This window comes from Rhinoraja longicauda, chromosome 23 (assembly GCF_053455715.1).
Source record: "Rhinoraja longicauda isolate Sanriku21f chromosome 23, sRhiLon1.1, whole genome shotgun sequence".
Taxonomy (NCBI): Eukaryota; Metazoa; Chordata; class Chondrichthyes; order Rajiformes; family Arhynchobatidae; genus Rhinoraja; species Rhinoraja longicauda.
This window is the reverse complement of record NC_135975.1, coordinates 32,378,215-32,396,808: the sequence shown is the minus strand read 5'-3', so window position 1 is coordinate 32,396,808 and position 18,594 is coordinate 32,378,215. Positions and strand designations below refer to the sequence as shown.

The following is an 18,594-nucleotide window of genomic DNA, read 5'->3' as shown; positions in this document are numbered from 1 at the left end:
AACCCCCACACACACAGCCCCACACACACACACCACACACACACCCCCACACGCACATACACACACCACACACACACACCACACACACAGACACACACAGTTTGGGACATTCATTCCAAAAAAATGCGTTCCAAAGATACAAGCGAATGTTGATAAACACAGGCGTCCGGAGATGTATGTTGTGGGCAGCGGGTGCCAGCGAGGCTGTGCTCAGACGGGGAGGGCTCGGGGCTCGGGGTTCGGGGGGAGGCGGAGGTTTCTCGCCTTCTGCCTGCTGATGCAATCGGAGGCAGGTCGCATCATCCACCCTCAATAAAAGAGCCGAATGCAACACACAAGCTCTGCAAACGTGTCAACTCCCTTCTCCCAGCCCCGGCTGCGATCGCTCTTGTTGCCCGGCTTCTCGACACCAAAGCATGGAGGTAATGACCCGACTCACTGCCTTGGTCAACAAAGCCTTGGCTTCGCACTTGCTCGGCGTAAACGCGAACGAATGTCGGATGAATGAATGTTGCAGTCTGTAGGAATTGTACATATTCTTTTCTTTAAAATTGCAGAATTCAAAATAATGCCATCGTTTTAGGCGCTAACGTGCAAAATACAAAATTGCAGAGTGAAAAATTATTGCCCAGTTTTAGAGGCTAACATGTAAAATATAAAATTGCGGGGTTAAAAATTATTGCCCAGTTTTAGAGGCTAACATGTAAAATATAAAATTGCAGCAAGGTTAAAAATTATTGCCCAGTTTTAGAGGCTAACATGTAAATATATAAAATTGCGGGGTTAAAAATTATTGCCCGGTTTTAGAGGCTAACATGTAAATATATAAAATTGCGGGGTTAAAAATTATTGCCCAGTTTTAGAGGCTAACATATAAATATATAAATTGCAGGGTTAAAAATTATTGCATAGTTTTAGAGGCTAACATATAAAATATAAATTGCAGGGTTAAAAATTATTGCATAGTTTTAGAGGCTAACATATAAAATATAAAATTGCAGCAAGGTTAAAAATTATTACCCAATTTTAGAGGCTAACATGCAAAAATATAAATTGCAGGGTTAAAAATTATTGCCCAGTTTTAGAGGCTAACATGTAAAATATAAAATTGCGGGGTTAAAAATTATTGCCCGGTTTTAGAGGCTAACATGTAAATATATAAATTGCAGGGTTAAAAATTATTGCCCAGTTTTAGAGGCTAACGTGCAAATATATAAAATTGCGGGGTTAAAAATTATTACATAGTTTTAGGCGCTAACGTGCACACTATAACATTGAATTGAAATGTTAAAAAATATTGCATAGTTTTAAACGCTGGAGTGTAAAAATTAATATAAAATTGCAGGGTTAAAAATCATTGCCGTTTTAGGCGCTAACATGCACAATATAACATTAAATTGCAGGGTTAAAAACGATGACATAGTTTTAGGCGCCAGCATAACATAACATAACAACACTTTATTATCATTCGGTATAAATACCGAACGAAATTTCAGCAGTCACAAGACACATGCAAAATATAACGTAAAAATGCAGGGTTACAAATTATTGCATGGTTTTTAGGGGATGCCGTGAAAAATACAAAACATCAAATTGCAGGGTTGGGAAAAAATGACTGCTTGGTTTTCGAGTTTCATGTGTAAAATATAGAGTGGGATCATTTAAATCCCCCTCCTAATCATCTCCATTCGCGTTTGGCAGTGTGCCTGGAATGCATGGTTCCAGACGACGTTGGGATGTTGTGCACTGTTCTCTCTGCTGTGCCCTGTCCGCCTCTCCCAGCTGTGTTTTCCCAGCTCCTAGAGGGGCTGGAGCAACCAACAGCACCTCATATGTCACTTGGGCAGCTCACAAACCAGCGTTATGATATTGATTTCGCTCACTTCCAAGTAACCCTTGCTTTCCCTCTCCCTCTCTCCATCCTAGTTGTCCGACTATTCTGACTGTCCCCCAGATTACATTTTACTTTGTCGGCTTCCCCGAGCTAACAGTGAACCAGTCTACATTTTCCATGATTCGCGTCCGTTTGATAGACAATAGACAATAAGTGCAGGAGTAGGCACTTCGAGCCAGCACCGCCATTCAATGTGATCATGGCTGATCATTCTCAATCAGTACCCCGTTCCTGCCTTCTCCCCGTACCCCCTGACTCTGCTATCCTTAAGAGCTCTATCTAGCTCTCTCTTGAATGCATTCAGAGAATTGGCCTCCACTGCCTTCTGAGGCAGAGAATTCCACAGATTGACAACTCTCTGACTGAAAAAGTTTTTCCACATCTCAGTTCTAAAACGATCTCTCGTTTTCATGCTTTGCCCTTCCATATCTCAGTCTCCCTCTCCCCTGATTCTCAGTCTGAAGAAGGGTCTCGGCCCGAAACGTCACCCATCCCTTCTCTCCAGAGATGCTGCCTGTCCCGCTGAGTTACTCCAGCATCTTGTGTCTATCTCCGGTGTAAACCAGCACCGACTGATTCTTGCCACACTGTGTCAATGCAGCTTGTTTGGTGGGGTCTGCACCTTGCTCTGTTCATTCAGGAACTAGCTGGGGACGTGAGACGTAACAGGTCGATCCAATGAATGAAACATATCTGGGTTGTAAAATCAACATTGTGCATACGTGCACACTATAACATTGAATTGAAATGTTAAAAAATATTGCATAGTTTTAGACGCTGGAGTGTAAAAAATAATATAAAATTGCAGGGTTAAAAATCATTGCCGTTTTAGGCGCTAACATGCACAATATAACATTAAATTGTAGGGTTAAAAATGATTACATAGTTTTAGGCGCCAGCGTGCAAAATATAACGTAAAAATGCAGGGTTACAAATTATTGCATAGTTTTTAGGGGCTGCCGTGAAAAATACAAAACATCAAATTGCAGGGTTGGGAAAAAATGACTGCTTGGTTTTCGGGTTTCATGTGTAAAATATAGAGTGGGATCATTTAAATCCCCCTCCTAATCATCTCCATTCGCGTTTGGCAGTGTGCCTGGAATGCATGGTTCCAGACGACGTTGGGATGTTGTGCACTGTTCTCTCTGCTGTGCCCTGTCCGCCTCTCCCAGCTGTGTTTTCCCAGCTCCTAGAGGGGCTGGAGCAACCAACAGCACCTCATATGTCACTTGGGCAGCTCACAAACCAGCGTTATGATATTGATTTCGCTCACTTCCAAGTAACCCTTGCTTTCCCTCTCCCTCTCTCCATCCTAGTTGTCCGACTATTCTGACTGTCCCCCAGATTACATTTTACTTTGTCGGCTTCCCCGAGCTAACAGTGAACCAGTCTATATTTTCCATAATTCGCGTCCGTTTGATAGACAATAGACAATAAGTGCAGGAGTAGGCACTTCGAGCCAGCACCGCCATTCAATGTGATCATGGCTGATCATTCTCAATCAGTACCCCGTTCCTGCCTTCTCCCCGTACCCCCTGACTCCGCTATCCTTAAGAGCTCTATCTAGCTCTCTCTTGAATGCATTCAGAGAATTGGCCTCCACTGCCTTCTGAGGCAGAGAATTCCACAGATTGACAACTCTCTGACTGAAAACGTTTTTCCACATCTCAGTTCTAAAACGATCTCTCGTTTTCATGCCTTACCCTTCCATATCTCAGTCTCCCTCTCCCCTGATTCTCAGTCTGAAGAAGGGTCTCGGCCCGAAACGTCACCCATCCCTTCTCTCCAGAGATGCTGCCTGTCCCACTGAGTTACTCCAGCATTTTGTATCTATCTCCGGTGTAAACCAGCACCTACTGATCCTTGCCACACTGTATCAATGCAGCTCGTTTGGTGGGGTCTCCACCTTGCTCTGTTCATTCAGGAACTAGCTGGGGACGTGAGACGTAACAGGTCGATCCAATGAATGAAACATATCTGGGTTGTAAAATCAACATTGTTTTATTTTCCTTGCTTTGATTAGTTCGGGTGTCAGGGGTTATGGGGAGAAGGCGGGAGAATGGGCTTGAGAGGCAAAGATATCAGCCATGATTGAATGGCGGAGTAGACTCGATGGGCCAAATGGCCTAATTCTGCTCCTATCACTTCTGAATTTATGGACTGTAACAAATACCATTTAAGAGATTCACAATCTTCCTCCTTCTTTGTGTTGCCCCTCGCTACGACTCAAGTCAATCTTTTACCCAGCAGAGGGGAATCACAAATTTAACACGATCCTGAGGGGCAATTCTTTTCATTCTGAGGGTGGTGGGAATTTGAAATGAGCTGCTTGAGGAGGTAGTTGAGGCAAGTATTATGACAGCATTTTAAAGGGTGGCACGGTGGCGCAGCGGTAGAGTTGCACTCTTACAGCGCCAGAGACCCGGGTTCGCTCCTGACTGCGGGTGCTGTCTGCACGGAGTTTGTACGTTCTCCCCGTGACCCACGTGGGTTTTCTCCGGGTGCTCCGGTTTCCTCCCACACTCAAAAGACGTACAGGTTTGTTGGCTAATTGGCTTCGGTAAAGATTGTAAATTGTCCCTAGTGTGTAGGATAGTGTGCGTGTAAGGGATGATCGATGGTCGGCGCGGAATCGGTGGGCCGCAGGGCCTGTTTCCACCTTGTATCTCTTAATAAAAGGCACTTGGCAGAGTACGTGGACAGGAAAGGCTTTAGTAAGTCTTCCTAATGATCCAAGTTTTTTAAAGAAATGTTGGAAGTGAGCGATGCGGGTAGGTTGGTGGATGTTGTCTGCATGGCTAATGGGAAGGCATTTGAGAAAGTTCCCCATGGTAGGCTGATCCAGAAGATTAAGATGCGCCTAATTAATAGTGACTTGGTCACATGAAAGGACGTACCTTTAGAAAGGAGACGAGGAAGAATTTCTTCAGCTAGAGGGTGGATTTCGTTACCACAGACGACAGTGGATTTAGATTTAGATTTAGAGATACAGCGCGGAAACAGGCCCTTCGGCCCACCGAGTCTGCGCCGCCCAGCGATCCCTGCACATTAACACTATCCTACACACACTAGGGACAATTTTTTTACATATTACCCAGTCAATTAACCTACATACCTGTACGTCTTTGGAGTGTGGGAGGAAACTGAAGATCTCGGAGAAAACCCACGCAGGTCACGGGGAGAACGTACAAACTCCGTACAGATGGCGCCCGTAGTCAGGATCGAACCTGAGTCTCCGGCGCTGCATTCGCTGTAAGGCAGCAACTCTACCACTGCGCCACCGTGACTGCCCAAGACAAGGGCGTCAAAGGTTATGTGGAGAAGGCAGGAGAATGGGGATGAGAGGGATAAATAGATCAGCCATCACTGAACGGCAGAGTAGACTCGATGGGCTGAATGGCCTAATTCTACTCCTATGTCATACGGATTCAGAACTGGCTTGCTGAGAGAAGACGGAGGTTTGTGGTGGAAGGAGAGTGTTCAGGCTGGAGGCCTGTGACCAGTGGAGTTCCGCAGGGATCTGTGCTGGGACCTCTGCCGTTTGTGGTACATGTGTAAATGACTTGGATGTAAACGTAAGCAGGTTGCGTAGTAACTTTGACACCGATGACACCGAGATCGCTGGGGTCACAGACTGTTAGGAATGCTGTCAAAGTTTACAGTGGGATATAGATCAGCTACAGAAATGGGAGGAGAAATGGCAGCTTAACCTGAGCAGGTGCGAGATGTTGTACTTTGGGAGGTCAAATGTAAGTGGAAAATAGACAATAGACAATAGGTGCAGGAGGAGGCCATTCGGCCCTTCGAGCCAGCACCACCATTCAATGTGATCATGGCTGATCATTCTCAATCAGTACCCCGTTCCTGCTTTCTCCCCATATCCCCTGACTCCGCTATCCTTAAGAGCTCTATCCAGCTCTCTCTTGAATGCATTCAGAGAATTGGCCTCCACTGCCTTCTGAGGCAGAGAATTCCACAGATTCACAACTCTCTGACTGAAATTTATTTTCCTCATCTCAGTTCTAAATGGCCTACCCCTTATTCTTAAACTGTGGCCTCTTGTTCTGGACTCCCCCAACATTGGGAACATGTTTCCTGCCTCTAAAATATACAATTAATGGCAAGACTCTTAACAGTTTTAATGCCCAGAGGAATCTTGTGGTCCAAGTCCATAACTCCCTTAAAATGGCAACACTGGTGAATAGCTTAGTGGTAAAGAAGGCATATGGTATGCTTGCCTTCATCGGTTGGGCCTTTGAGTGCAAGAATCTGGAAGTTACAATGCAGCTTTGCAACACTTTGGTTAGACTGCATTTGGAGTATTGCGTACTGTTCCGGTTACCCCATTCCAGGAAGGATGTGCAGGCTTTGGAAAGGTGTTTAGTCGGAATGCTGCCTGGATTAGGGGGTGTTAGCTACTGGGAGAGGTTGGACGGACTTGGGTTGTTTTCTCTGGAATGTCGGAGTTTATGGGGCGACCTGATAACACAGGCACGCCCCGTCATGTGTAATAGGCGACTTACGTAAACTCTCACTTGCGAAAGCAATTCTTTCAGCCCACTAATGCCCCGTGGTCTCCACCTCGGAGCTCCCTCGTGGTCTCTGGGTCGGAGCTCCCCCCGTGGTCTCCGCGTCGGAGCTCCCCCATGGTCTCCGCAACGGAGCTCCCTCGTGGTCTCCACCTAGGAGCTCCCCCCGTGGTCTCCATGACGGAGCTCCCTCGTGGTCTCTGGGTCGGAGCTCCCCCCGTGGTCTCCGCGTCGGAGCTCCCCCATGGTCTCCGCCTAGGAGCTCATCCCCCTGGTGTCTGGGTCGGAGCCAAATATACTAGAGGAGCAAAATGAACCACTCCATTGAAATCGCATATACTGAAGTGTAGTACGCAAAGGAGCGTAACGTCCGCCATTTTAGTAAGCAAAACCTGCCGTTTGCTCTGCCTGTCGCAGTGTAATCAGTGTTTTGGGGGAACAGTATGTGTGATGATACCATTAAAATGCAGAATATATCTCATCTATCAATTCACAGATTTTTGTTATTTTTCTTTTTAAATGTTTCTGCAAGTTTCCGCCTAATAAAATGGCGCCGTGACGTACTACAGTTTTTAGGGTCGAGTGGTCTATCTTGCTCCTCTAGTATCTTTGGTCGGAGCTCCCTCGTGGTCTCCACCTAGGAGCTCATCCCCCTGGTCTCTGTGACGGAGCTCCCCCATTATCTCTGTGATGGAGCTCCCCCATGGTCTCATCCTAGGAGCTCATCCCCCTGGTCTCTAGGTCGGAGCTCCGTCTGTGATCCCAGCGTCGAACATTAAATTCACGTGTGCACAATAGGACCTCCGTTACATGGCACACGACTTACGCAAGGGTCAGTGGGGCGTATCCCTTACGTAAGTCAGGAGCGTGTGTATATAAAACTATGAGAGGAATAGATAGGGTGGACAGTCAGAATCTTTTTCCCACGATGGAAAAATCAAAGACCAGAGGGCATAGCTTTAAGTCAAGTCAAGTCAAGTCAATTTATTTGTATAGCACATTTAAAAACAACCCACGTTGACCAAAGTGCTGCACATCTGACTAGGAAAAAAAAGAAACATACAGTGGCAGGCAGCCAAACACAACGGCGCGGCCATCTTGAACAAAATGTTAATTCAATCACCCACAGTCCAACAATAAAAGCACTAAACAGGCACCCAAATTACCCAACCCCAAAAACCCCCCAAAACACAGTCCAACAATAGAAGCATTAAATAGGCATTAAGGTGAGAGGAGATTGAAGGAGACATGTGGGGAATGTTTTTTTACACAGAGGGTGGTGATTGCCTTGAATGCGCTGCCAGGGGTGATGGTGGAGGCAGATATGTTAGTAGTACTTAAAGGACTTTTGAATAGACACGGATATACAGGGAATGGAGGGACAGACTGTAGGTTATGTGAAAATCCCTGTAAAATACAAAGTGCTGGAGTAACTCAGCGGGTCAGGCAGCATCTCTGGAGTGCGTAGGAAGGAACTGCAGATGCTGGTATCCACCAATGATAGACTCAAAATACTGGAGTAACTTAGCGTGTCAGGCAGCATCTCTGGAGAGTGGGAATGGGTGATGTTTCGGGTCAAGACCCTTCTTCAGGCAGCGAGTCAGGGGAGAGGGAAACGAGAGGTAAGCAAGGGTAAGGTGTGAAAACGCCAGATCAAAAGGGATGAGGTTGAAGGAAAATGTAGAGTGGATCATTGTTAGCTCGGGGAAGGTGACAACGAAGCACACAAAGGTAACATTTAATCAGGACTAGAGATGTCAATAGTGAATGGATTGGCCACATTTCATGTCGGTATCGTGCTTCAGACTCCGAGTTCTTTTCCATAAACTGGAGGCAGGTAGCAATCTCATCCGAAGGATATCATTTCTTTCAGACAAAGGGATACATTGACTGGTGAAGATGCTAGAATAATAAAATATTTTTTAATTAAAAAAAACCATTACTTTATTTATAAAATGTGCAAAGATACCACATGGTACACTCATGCATCCTGGTACATTACATGAACCAGCCTGCTTAGGTGGTGTGCAGAAGGGTCTCGACCCGAAACGTCACCTATTCCTTTACTGCAGAGATGCTGCCTGACCCACTGAGTTACTCCAGCATTTTGTGTCTATCTGAGGTGTCTTAACATTGGATCCAGCCCCTCAGTGTGCAATGGGAGGAGGATCAAACGAAAACAGAACCCTAATGAATGAATGAATGAATGAATGAATAAGTTTATTGGCCAAGTATGTGCATATACAAGGAATGTGCCTTGGTGCTCCGCTCACAAATGACAACACAAACATACAGTTAACAATTAAGAATAAAGCATAAGCACATCAAAACAATAAGGATACAACATTACGGTCTAAACATGTGGGTGAAAATAAACCAGAGCAAAAAAGAGACTACAGACTTTGGTTATTGAGTAGAACTACCACTCGTGGAAAAAAAGCTGTTTTTATGTCTGGCTGTGGCTGCTTTGACAGTCTGGAGTCGCCTTCCAGAGGGAAGTGCTTCAAAGAGTTTGTGGCCAGGGTGAGAGGGGTCAGAGATGATCTTGCCCGCTCACTTCCTGGCCCTTGCAGTGTACAGTTCGTCAATGGGGGGAAGGTTGCAGCCAACAACCTTCTCAGCTGTGCGAACGATCCGTGGGTGTCGTGCTTGGTGGCTGAGCCAAACCAGACCATGATGGAGAAGGTGAGGACGGACTCAATGATAGCAGTATAGAATTGGACCATCATTGCCTGTGGCAGATTGTGTTTCCTCAGTTGCCGCAGGAAGTACATCCTCTGTTGGGCCTTTTTGACTGTGGAGTCGATGGTGGCCCCCCATTTAAGGTCCCTGGAGATGATGGTTCCAAGGAACTTAAATGACTCCACAGATGTGACTGTGGAGTTGTTGATGGTGAGTGGGGGGAGGGGAGGGGGAGCTCTTCGAAAGTCTACAATTAGTTCCACTGTCTTGAGAGCATTGAGCTCCAGGTTGTTGCGATGGCATCAGGGCGCCAGCTGTGTCACTTACCGTCTCTAGAGTCATTCTATAAAGAGGGCGCCACATGGCACAGCGAGTAGAGTTGCTGCCTCTTCGCGCCAGAGACCCAGGTTCGATTCTGACTTCGGGTGCTGTCCGTGTGCGCAATTTGCACCTTCTCCCTGTGGACCTCGCGGGTTTCCTCCGGGTTCTCCGGTCTCCCGTAACATTCCCAAAGACATGCGGCTCTGAAGGTTAACTGGCTTCTGTAAATTGTAGGTCGTCCCTGGTGTGGGAGAGAGTGGGATAACACAGAACTAGTGTGAACGGTTGATCAATGGTTGGCATGGACTCGGTGAGTGACGGGACTGTTTCCATGTTATCTTTTTCAATTTATACAAATATATAAAGAGCACACGGGTGAAACTCTGGCCCTTTGAGAATCAGGTGGGGATCTGTGGGATTAATCGTAGAAAATGGGTTATTCTCACCTGTATTTGGTGTAGAGAGGGACATGGAAGCAGGTGAGTTCAGGAGAGGGGATAGTGATATCCTGGATCATATCAATATTAGCAGGAGGTATACGATGTTTTCAAGTGCATAAAGTTGGATAAATCCCCTGGGTAGGTGTTTCCTAGGATGTTATGGGAAGCGAGAGAGGAAATTACTGGAGCCTAGAGACAGATCTTTCTATCTTTCCATCTGCCTGACCCGCAGAGTTACTCCAGCGCTTTATGTCTGTCTATCCATCTCTACCTGGGCCGCTGAGTTACTCCAGCACTTTGTGTCTATCTGTGCCTGACGCATAGAGTTACTCCAGCACTTTGTGTCTGTATGTGCCTGACCCACAGAGTTACTCCAGCACTTTGTGTCTGTATGTGCCTGACCCGCTGAGTTACTCCAGCACTTTGTGTCCATCTGTCTCTACCTGGCCCGCTGAGTTACTCCAGCACTTTGTGTCCATCTGCCCCTGACCCACAGAGTTACTTCTGCACTTTGTGTCTATATGTGACTGACCCACTGAGTTACTCCAGTACTTTATGCCTATATCTACCTGACCTGCTGAATTACTCCAGCACTTTGTGTCCATCTGTCTCTCCCTGGCCCGCTGAGTTAGACCAGCACTTTGTGTCTATCTGTGCCTGACCCACAGAGTTACTCCTGCACTTTGTGTCTATATGTGCCTGACCCGCTTAGTTAATCCAGCACTTTATGTCTATCTGTCTCTACCTGACCCGCTGAGTTACTCCAGCACTTTGTGCCTCTCTTTGGTATAAACCAGCATCTGCAGTTCCTTTCTTCGCATCTCCCTATCTTCGCTAGCCACAGATGAGGCATCGGAAGACCTGGAGTGTGGCTAATGTTATTCCTTCGTTTGAGAAGGGCCGCAGAGATAAGCCAGGGAACTGCAGGCCGCTGAGCCTTGCATCGGCGATGGGAAGGTTACTGATTGACAACAATTATTTGCATTTGGAAAAGCAAGTTCTTGGGTGGTTAACCGGAGGGGTGAGGAGGGTACCAGGGGGAAGGTCAGCTGTGTGTGTACGAGTTGGAAAAGCAAGGGCTGATTAGGGATGTCGGCTTGGCTGTGCGGTGTGGGGAAATGCGCCTCACACGTTTGATTGAGCCTAGGGGGCGGTACAGTGGCACAGCAGAGTCAGCGTGCTGCAGTTCTTCAGCAGAGCTGTGTCATTGGGCAAGGTCACTGGTATATTTGGGTGTTGGCATGGGTCCCACTCTGCACTCAGTGTTTGGCTCGGCTGACTCGCTGAGCAGCAGGCCCAGGCTTCTGCTCGTCAAGTGCCAGCGGGTGACGTCTCCCCGTCTCTGCCGCCATCTGTCCAGAGCCCTCGCACTGAGAACCACCCACTGCAGATGGGGAGAAGCTGGCTGTAAACGTCTCCTTCACGGCAGCGCAGCGGGTAGAGCCGCTGCCTCGCAGCGCCAGAGGCCCCGGGTTCCATCCTGACCTCGGGCGCTGTCTGTCTGTGTGTGGAGTTTGTACGTTTTCCCTGCGGATCACGTGGGATTCCCCCTGGGGCTCCGGTTTCCTCCCACTTCCCAAAGACGTGCGAGTGTGTAGTTTAATTGGCCCTCTGTGAATTGCCCCTCGTGGGGGTGTAGGGAGTGGCTGATGAAGTGGGAGAACGTAGAACTAGCGTGAACCGGTGAATGATGGTTGGCGTGGACTCGGTGGGACGAAGGTGTCGTGAGGAACTGCAGATGCTGGTTTCTAGCGAAGATAAATTAAATGCTGGAGTAACTCAGCGGGACAGGCAGCATCTCTGGGGAAAGGAATGGGTGATTCAAGATACCTTAGTATGAGGAAGGGTTCCGACCCAAAACGTCACCTATTCCTTTTCTCCAGAGATGTTGCCTGACACACATCTGAATTACTCCAGCATTACTGTTGTCCTGTTGAAAGGGCATGTTTTCGTGCTGTATCTCCAAGCTAAGTAAAGGCTAAAAACACAAAGCACTTGAGGAGTTCAGACGTCAGGAGCATTTATGGGAGGAAACTGAGATGAGGAAAAACTTTTTCAGTTTAGAATTGAGATGAGGAAAAACTTTTTCAGTCAGAGAGTTGTGGATCTGTGGAATTCTCTGCCTCAAAAGGCAGTGGAGGCCAATTCTCTGAATGCATTCAAGAGAGAGCTAGATAGAGCTCTTAAGGATAGCGGAGTCAAGGGGTATGGAGAGAAGGCAGGAACGGGGTACTAATTGAGAATGATCAGCCATGATCACATTGAATGGTGGTGCTGGCTCGAAGGGCCGAATGGCCTCCTCCTGCACCTATTATCTATTGTCTATTGAAATGGATAATCGACGTTTCGGTTTGGGACCCTTCGTCAGGCTGATTGTAATACAGGTCCTCCTCGACTTACAAAGCATCGACTTACGATATTTTGACCGTACGATGGTGCAAACGCTGGGCAACGGCAGTGAGCCGCAGCGCGCTTCCCGCCACGTGATCAGGTGTATTCAATGCATTTCGCCGTACGATATTTTGGGTTTGCGATGGGTTCCTCGGAACCTAACCCCGTCGTAAGTTGAGGAGCGCCTGTACAGGCAAGTGGGAACAGAGAGGAGATCTTATCAAAACGTATAAGATTATTAAGGGGTTGGACACGTTAGAGGCAGGAAACATGTTCCCAATGTTGGGGGAGTCCAGAACAAGGGGCCACAGTTCGAGAATAAGGGGTAGGCCATTTAGAACGGAGACGAGGAAAAACTTTTTCAGTCAGAGAGTTGTGAATCTGTGGAATTCTCTGCCTCAGAAGGAAGTGGAGGCCAATTCTCTGAATGCATTCAAGAGAGAGCTAGATAGAGCTCTTAAGGATAGCGGAGTCAGGGGGTATGGGGAGAAGGCAGGAACGGGGTACTGATTGAGAATGATCAGCCATGATCACATTGAATGGCGGTGCTGGCTCGAAGTACCAAATGGCCTACTCCTGCACCTATTGTCTATTGTCTATTATTGAGGTGGGGAGTGGGGCAAAACCAGGCAAGTCATTACTGCCGCCCATTGCCATCTGGTTTTGGGTTTTTATCTTGAGTTGGTCTCTTTGAGTTTTCCTGGTGGAAGTCGGTTGACAAAGGTCAATAGACAATAGACAATAGGTGCAGGAGTAGGCCATTCGGCCCATTGAGCCAGCACCACCATTCAATGTGATCATGGCTGATCATTCTCAATTAGTCCTGCCTTCTCCCCATACCCCCTGACTCCGCTATCTTTAAGAGCTCTATTTAGCTCTCTCTTGAATGCATTCAGAGAATTGGCCTCCACTGTCTTCTGAGGCAGAGAATTCCACAGATTTACAACTCTCTGACTGAAAAATGTTTTTCCTCATCTCTGTTCTAAATGGCCTACCCCTGATTCTTAAACTGTGGCCCCTTGTTCTGGACTCCCCCAACATTGGGAACATGTTTCCTGCCTCTAACGTGTCCAATCCCTTAATAATCTTATACGTTTCGATAAGATCCCCTCTCATCCTTCTAAATTCCAGTGTATACAAGCCTAGTCGCTCCAGTCTTTCATCATAAAAGAAAGGTCGGGCAAAGATACAGAGAGAAGTCACCTCCTTATCCAAGCTTCATGAGGTCCTGGATCCGAAGAACAGTCCCTGTTGTAACCTCCAGAGGTTGGGTTTGGTTGCATTACATGTGTTTAGAAATGTTCCAAAGTAAACAGAGAAACATAGAAAATAGGTGCAGGAGGAGGCCATTTGGCCCTTCGAGCCAGCACCGCCATTCATTGTGATCATGGCTGATCATCCACAATCAGTAACCCGTGCCTGCCTTCTCCACATATCCCTTGGTTCCGCTAGCCCCTAGAGCTCTATCTAACTCTCTTTTAAATTCATCCAGTGAATTGGCCTCCACTGCCCTCTGTGGCAGAGAATCCCACACATTCACAACTCTGTGTGAAAAAGTTTTTTCACAGGTCAGTTTTAAATGGCCTCTCCTTTATTCTTAGACTGTGGCCCCTGGTTCTGGAGTAGCTTGAGTATGGATGCACTGGTAAAGATGCGTTAAACGTGCTTTGCCAGGCGCTGTATCTCTGGGGGGGCATGACGGTGGTGTGGCAATGTGTCGGGGTTCTTGCCCTGGGTGTGCGCCGTTGGTCAAGTGGGTAATGGGGTTCTGTGCTCAGGGGTGTGGGCGCTGGTGAGATTGGCGTTGGGTTGCTGGTCTGGAGAAGGGGGCAGTGCATTGGACCCCTGACCAAGGTTCATGGCCAACAACGAGACTGGAAATTGGACTGTGCTCTTTAAACTGGGCGAGCGGCTGGCATTGTGCTGGGCACTGATTTAGGTGTGGGGCTGCCATAAATGGGACACTGGGTGTCTGGTCCTAGTGTGACACAGGCATGAGTTGATAATGGGTCAGGCACGGACTGGGCACTGGGTCTTTGACCCTAGGGTTGGGCTGGCATAGACTGGGCACCAGGACTATAACCTTAGGTTTAGACTGGCATGGGTAGGTCACAGGGTCTCTGACATGGGGTGGCATGGGGTGGGCAGGAGAACTCTGACCCTAGTGTGGGCCAGGCATGGGTTGACACTGGGATGGCATGGGTAGGTCACAGGGTCTCTGAACCTCGAGTTGAGCTGGCATGTAGTGGGCACTGGGTCCCTGACCATTGTGTTGGTGAACCTCGAGTTGAGCTGGCATGTAGTGGGCACTGGGTCCCTGACCATTGCGTTGGGCGGGCATGAACTGGGAACTTGACCTTTGACCCCAATGTGGGACAGGCATAATGTGTAGGAAGGAACTGCAGACGCTGGTTTAAACCGAAGATAGGCACAAAATGCTGGAGTAACTCAGCGGGACAGGCGGCATCTCTGGAGAGAAGGAATGGGTGACGTTTCGGGTCGAGAGGCAGGCATAGGTTGTCGGTGGGTCTCTGAGCCTACTGTTGGACGGGCATGATGTGGGTACCGGGTGTCTGACCTGGGTGTTGAGCTGGATACAAGGCATTCAATCAAAGACCAGCCCTTGGCTCTTGGTCCTCCAAAATATTCCAAATGGAATTTAAACTGGAGGTGGCGGAGTATGGACTTAAGCAAGAAGGGCTTCTTGGAGAAGCAGAGCTGCCTTAAATATAGTTGCGTCTGGTTGAGTAACTAGAGTAGGGTGAAGACTATTCCATGCTTTAATTGTGCGAGGGGAGAATGGATTGCTATACACATCTGTCTTGATAGCTGGTATCTCAAATTGAATCGAATGCCCTCGTCTACTGCTGATAGGTTTGGGTTTGGTGTAGATGTGGTAATCTATGTCGAGTTGACCATTTAACATTCTGTAAAAACAGGTCAAACGCTGGGCTTCACGTCTGTCTTGGAGTGGGTTCCACCCCAATGGATTTAGAAGTTCGGTAACACTCGCTTCTCTCTCATAGGTATTTGTAACAAAACGAGCTGCCTGTCTTTGGACACGTTCGATGGAAGAGATGTTTCTATTTGTGTATGGGTCCCATGCTGCAACTGCGTAGTCCAAATGTGGTCTAACAAGGGTGTAGTCTAACTTCTCCTTGATAGAAGTTGAACAATGATAAAAGTTGCGTCTCAGAAAATGTAGGACACCTGTTGCTTTCACCGTTGCGTGACGAGTCTGACCATTCCAACGTAGATCGTTTTTTGGATTTTTTTAGATTTAGATTTAGAGATACAGCCCCTTCGGCCCACCGGGTCCGCGCCGCCCAGCGATCCCCGCACACTAACACTATCCTACACCCACTAGGGACAATTTTGTACATTTGCCCAGCCAATTAACCTACAAACCTGTACGTCTTTGGAGTGTGGGAGGAAACCGAAGATCACTCTGTAATTTGATGCCAAGATACTTGGTCTGTTTGGTCTGACCTCTTCCTTTCTGTCCCATTCCTTCTCTCCTGAGATGCTGCCTGACCTGCTGAGTTACTGCAGCATTTTGTGAATAAATACCTTGGATTTGTACCAGCATCTGCAGTTATTTTCTTATATTATATATCTTGCTTTCTGTCATTTCTTGATCCCTCTTCCAAGGGGAGAGGCCAGACATTAGCTCAATGACTACTCATCCTGCAGAGGGAAACATAGCCAGAGGCTTTTAGATAGGCACATGGATATGGGAGGGGGGGGGGGGGGGGGGGGGAGGGGGGAGATATGGGTCATGCATAGGGATTGGTGTACGTTGGCATTATGTTCACCATTGGCATTGTGGGCTGAGGCACCTGCCCCTGTGCTGCACTGTTGTGTAGAACCAAAGAACTGCAGGTGCTGGTTTATACCAAAGAGAGACACAAAGTGCTGGAGTAGCTCAGCGGGTCAGGCAGCATCTCTGGAGAAAAAAAAGATGGGTGACATTTCAGGTCGGGAGCCTTCTTCAGACTGAAAGTGTGTAGGAAAATAACTGCAGGTGCTGGTACAAATCGAAGGTGTCACAAAATGCTGGAGTAACTCAGCGGGTCAGGCAGCGTGGACCCATTCATTCTCTCCAAGATGCTGCCTGACCTGCTGAGTTACTCCAGCATTTTGTGATACCTTCTTCAGACTGAAAGTAGGAGGTGGGGGTGGGGTGCACCCACCCATAATGGCATCATTGCGACTGATTGTGGCCGCCCTCAACACTGAAGGGCAAGTGACGGTATAAATCCTTGTTCGGGTTCCTTGACAAAACAGAATGGTTACTGCATCCGTGCGGGGTGTATGCATTTCATGGCCAGAACACGATGAACAAGTCCTTTCTGATGTGACGGATGCAAAGAGAACATTTGTTCCCACTGCATCACCGAATTGAGCAAGAAAATGTAATATAATAATTAGAGGCTGCACGGTGGCGCAGCGGTAGAGTTGCTGCTTTACAGCGCCAGAGACCCGGGTACGGTCCTGACAGGAGGAGGCCATTCAGCCCTTCGAGCCAGCACCGCCATTCAATGTGATCATGGCTGATCATTCTCAATCAGTACCCCGTTCCTGCCTTCTCCCCATACCCCCCTGACTCCGCTATCCTTAAGCGCTGTCTGTACGGAGTTTTTTCTGTGCCTTGCGTGTGTTTTCTCCGGGTGCTCTGGTTTCCTCCACACTCCAAAGACGGACAGGTTTGTAGGCTGATTGGCTTCGGTAAAATGGTAAACTGTCCCTGGTGTGTGTAGGTTGGTGCTAATGTATGGTGGGAGGATGGAGGATAAGGGGGTTGAGGGGGATGGAGTGGGTCAGAGTGGAAAGGTTGGCATGGACCAAAGGGCCTATTTTCAGCGCTCTATCTCTAAACTAAACTAAACTAAAACTGTTAGATTTTATTTGAACATTTTAAGCATGGATATATTGAAGCCGATCAGACGGTTTTGGGTGACAGTGATTCTTGAATCAGCCCTTTGAAGAGTTTCTGCAAGTTCCATAGTTTCAAAATCAATTCAATCAATCAATGTATGGTCACAGGGGGCACACAGTCAAAAGTACCTCTCCTTGGACTTTGATAACGCCCATAGAAGCTCTACCCTTGTATCTCTCCATCATTGACTGCATCAAATAATCGTACAACCCTCTAGAATTATCTCCCAATTGTTCTTTCCACTCTGACCCACCTATTGGTTGCCGAAGGGCCGAATGGCCTCCTCTTGAACCTATTGTCTATTGAAGTGCCGAATGGCCTTCTCCTGCACCTGTTGTCTACTGTCTATTGAAGGGCCGAATGGCCTCCTCCTGCACCTGTTGTCTATTGTCTATTGAAGGGCCGAATGGCCTCCTCCTGCACCTATTGTCTGTTGTCTATCAAAGGGCCGAATGGCCTCCTCCTGCACCTATTGTCTATTGAAGTGCCGAATGGCCTCCTCCTGCACCTATTGTCTATTGAAGTGCCGAATGGCCTTCTCCTGCACCTGTTGTCTATTGAAGTGCCGAATGGCCTTCTCCTGCCCCTGTTGTCTACTGTCTATTGAAGGGCCGAATGGCCTCCTCCTGCACCTATTGTCTATTGAAGGGCCGAATGGCCTCCTCCTGCACCTATTGCCCATTCTCTATGTTGAGCTATTCCAGCCCTTTGTGTCCTTTTGTGTATTAACCAGCATCTGCAGTTCCTAATTGCCACACATTTTAATTTAGTTTCGAGATACAGCGCGGAAACAGGCCCTTCGGCCCACCGGGTCCGCGCCGACCAGCGATCCCCGCACATTAACACTATCCTACACCCACTAGGGACAATTTTTACATTTACCAACCCAATCAACCGACAAACCTGTACGGTCTTTTGAGTGTGGGAGGAAACCGAAGATCTCGGAGAAAACCCATGCAGGTCACGGGGAGAACATACAAACTCCGTACAGACAGCACCCGTAGTCGGGATCGAACCCGGGTTTCTGGTGCAGCATTCGCTGTAAGGCAGCAACTCTACCACTGCGCCACCGTGACTGCCCATTTTGCCTAACTAGATTTCAGATAACAGTGACCAGATAACCAATCTCACATGTCCTTGCTTTAATGGGTTTCTGTGCCGACAGATGTAATCTCCCCAGATGCTCTTGATGTTAAATTTCATGCAGAAAGTGGCGTGGTGTAAATGGTAAGGACTAGATCTGTAGTATTTATAGCATCCATAGTATCAGCAATCAGATTACTTAATGAACTAAAGGAAAACAGTATAACCGTGAGCCTGACATCACCGGGAGATATTTTTAGGTCACATCAAGTAGTCACAGTGGACAGGCAATCTTGGGATAGACTGCGGAGGAGA

At 47.7% G+C, this 18,594-nt stretch overlaps 1 protein-coding gene across 2 annotated transcripts in view; it reads left to right on the top strand.

Annotated features, from left to right (window-relative positions):
- The first annotated feature begins 268 nt into the window (after positions 1-268).
- Positions 269-18,594, top strand: part of bcat1 (branched chain amino-acid transaminase 1, cytosolic) — a 63,359-nt gene continuing 45,033 nt past the window's right edge. For both annotated transcript variants that reach the window (XM_078420004.1, XM_078420003.1), the window contains exon 1: positions 269-422. In XM_078420004.1, the coding sequence (XP_078276130.1) occupies positions 417-422 (6 nt within the window). In that variant the 5' untranslated portion in view covers positions 269-416. The remainder of the gene's footprint in view (positions 423-18,594) is intronic.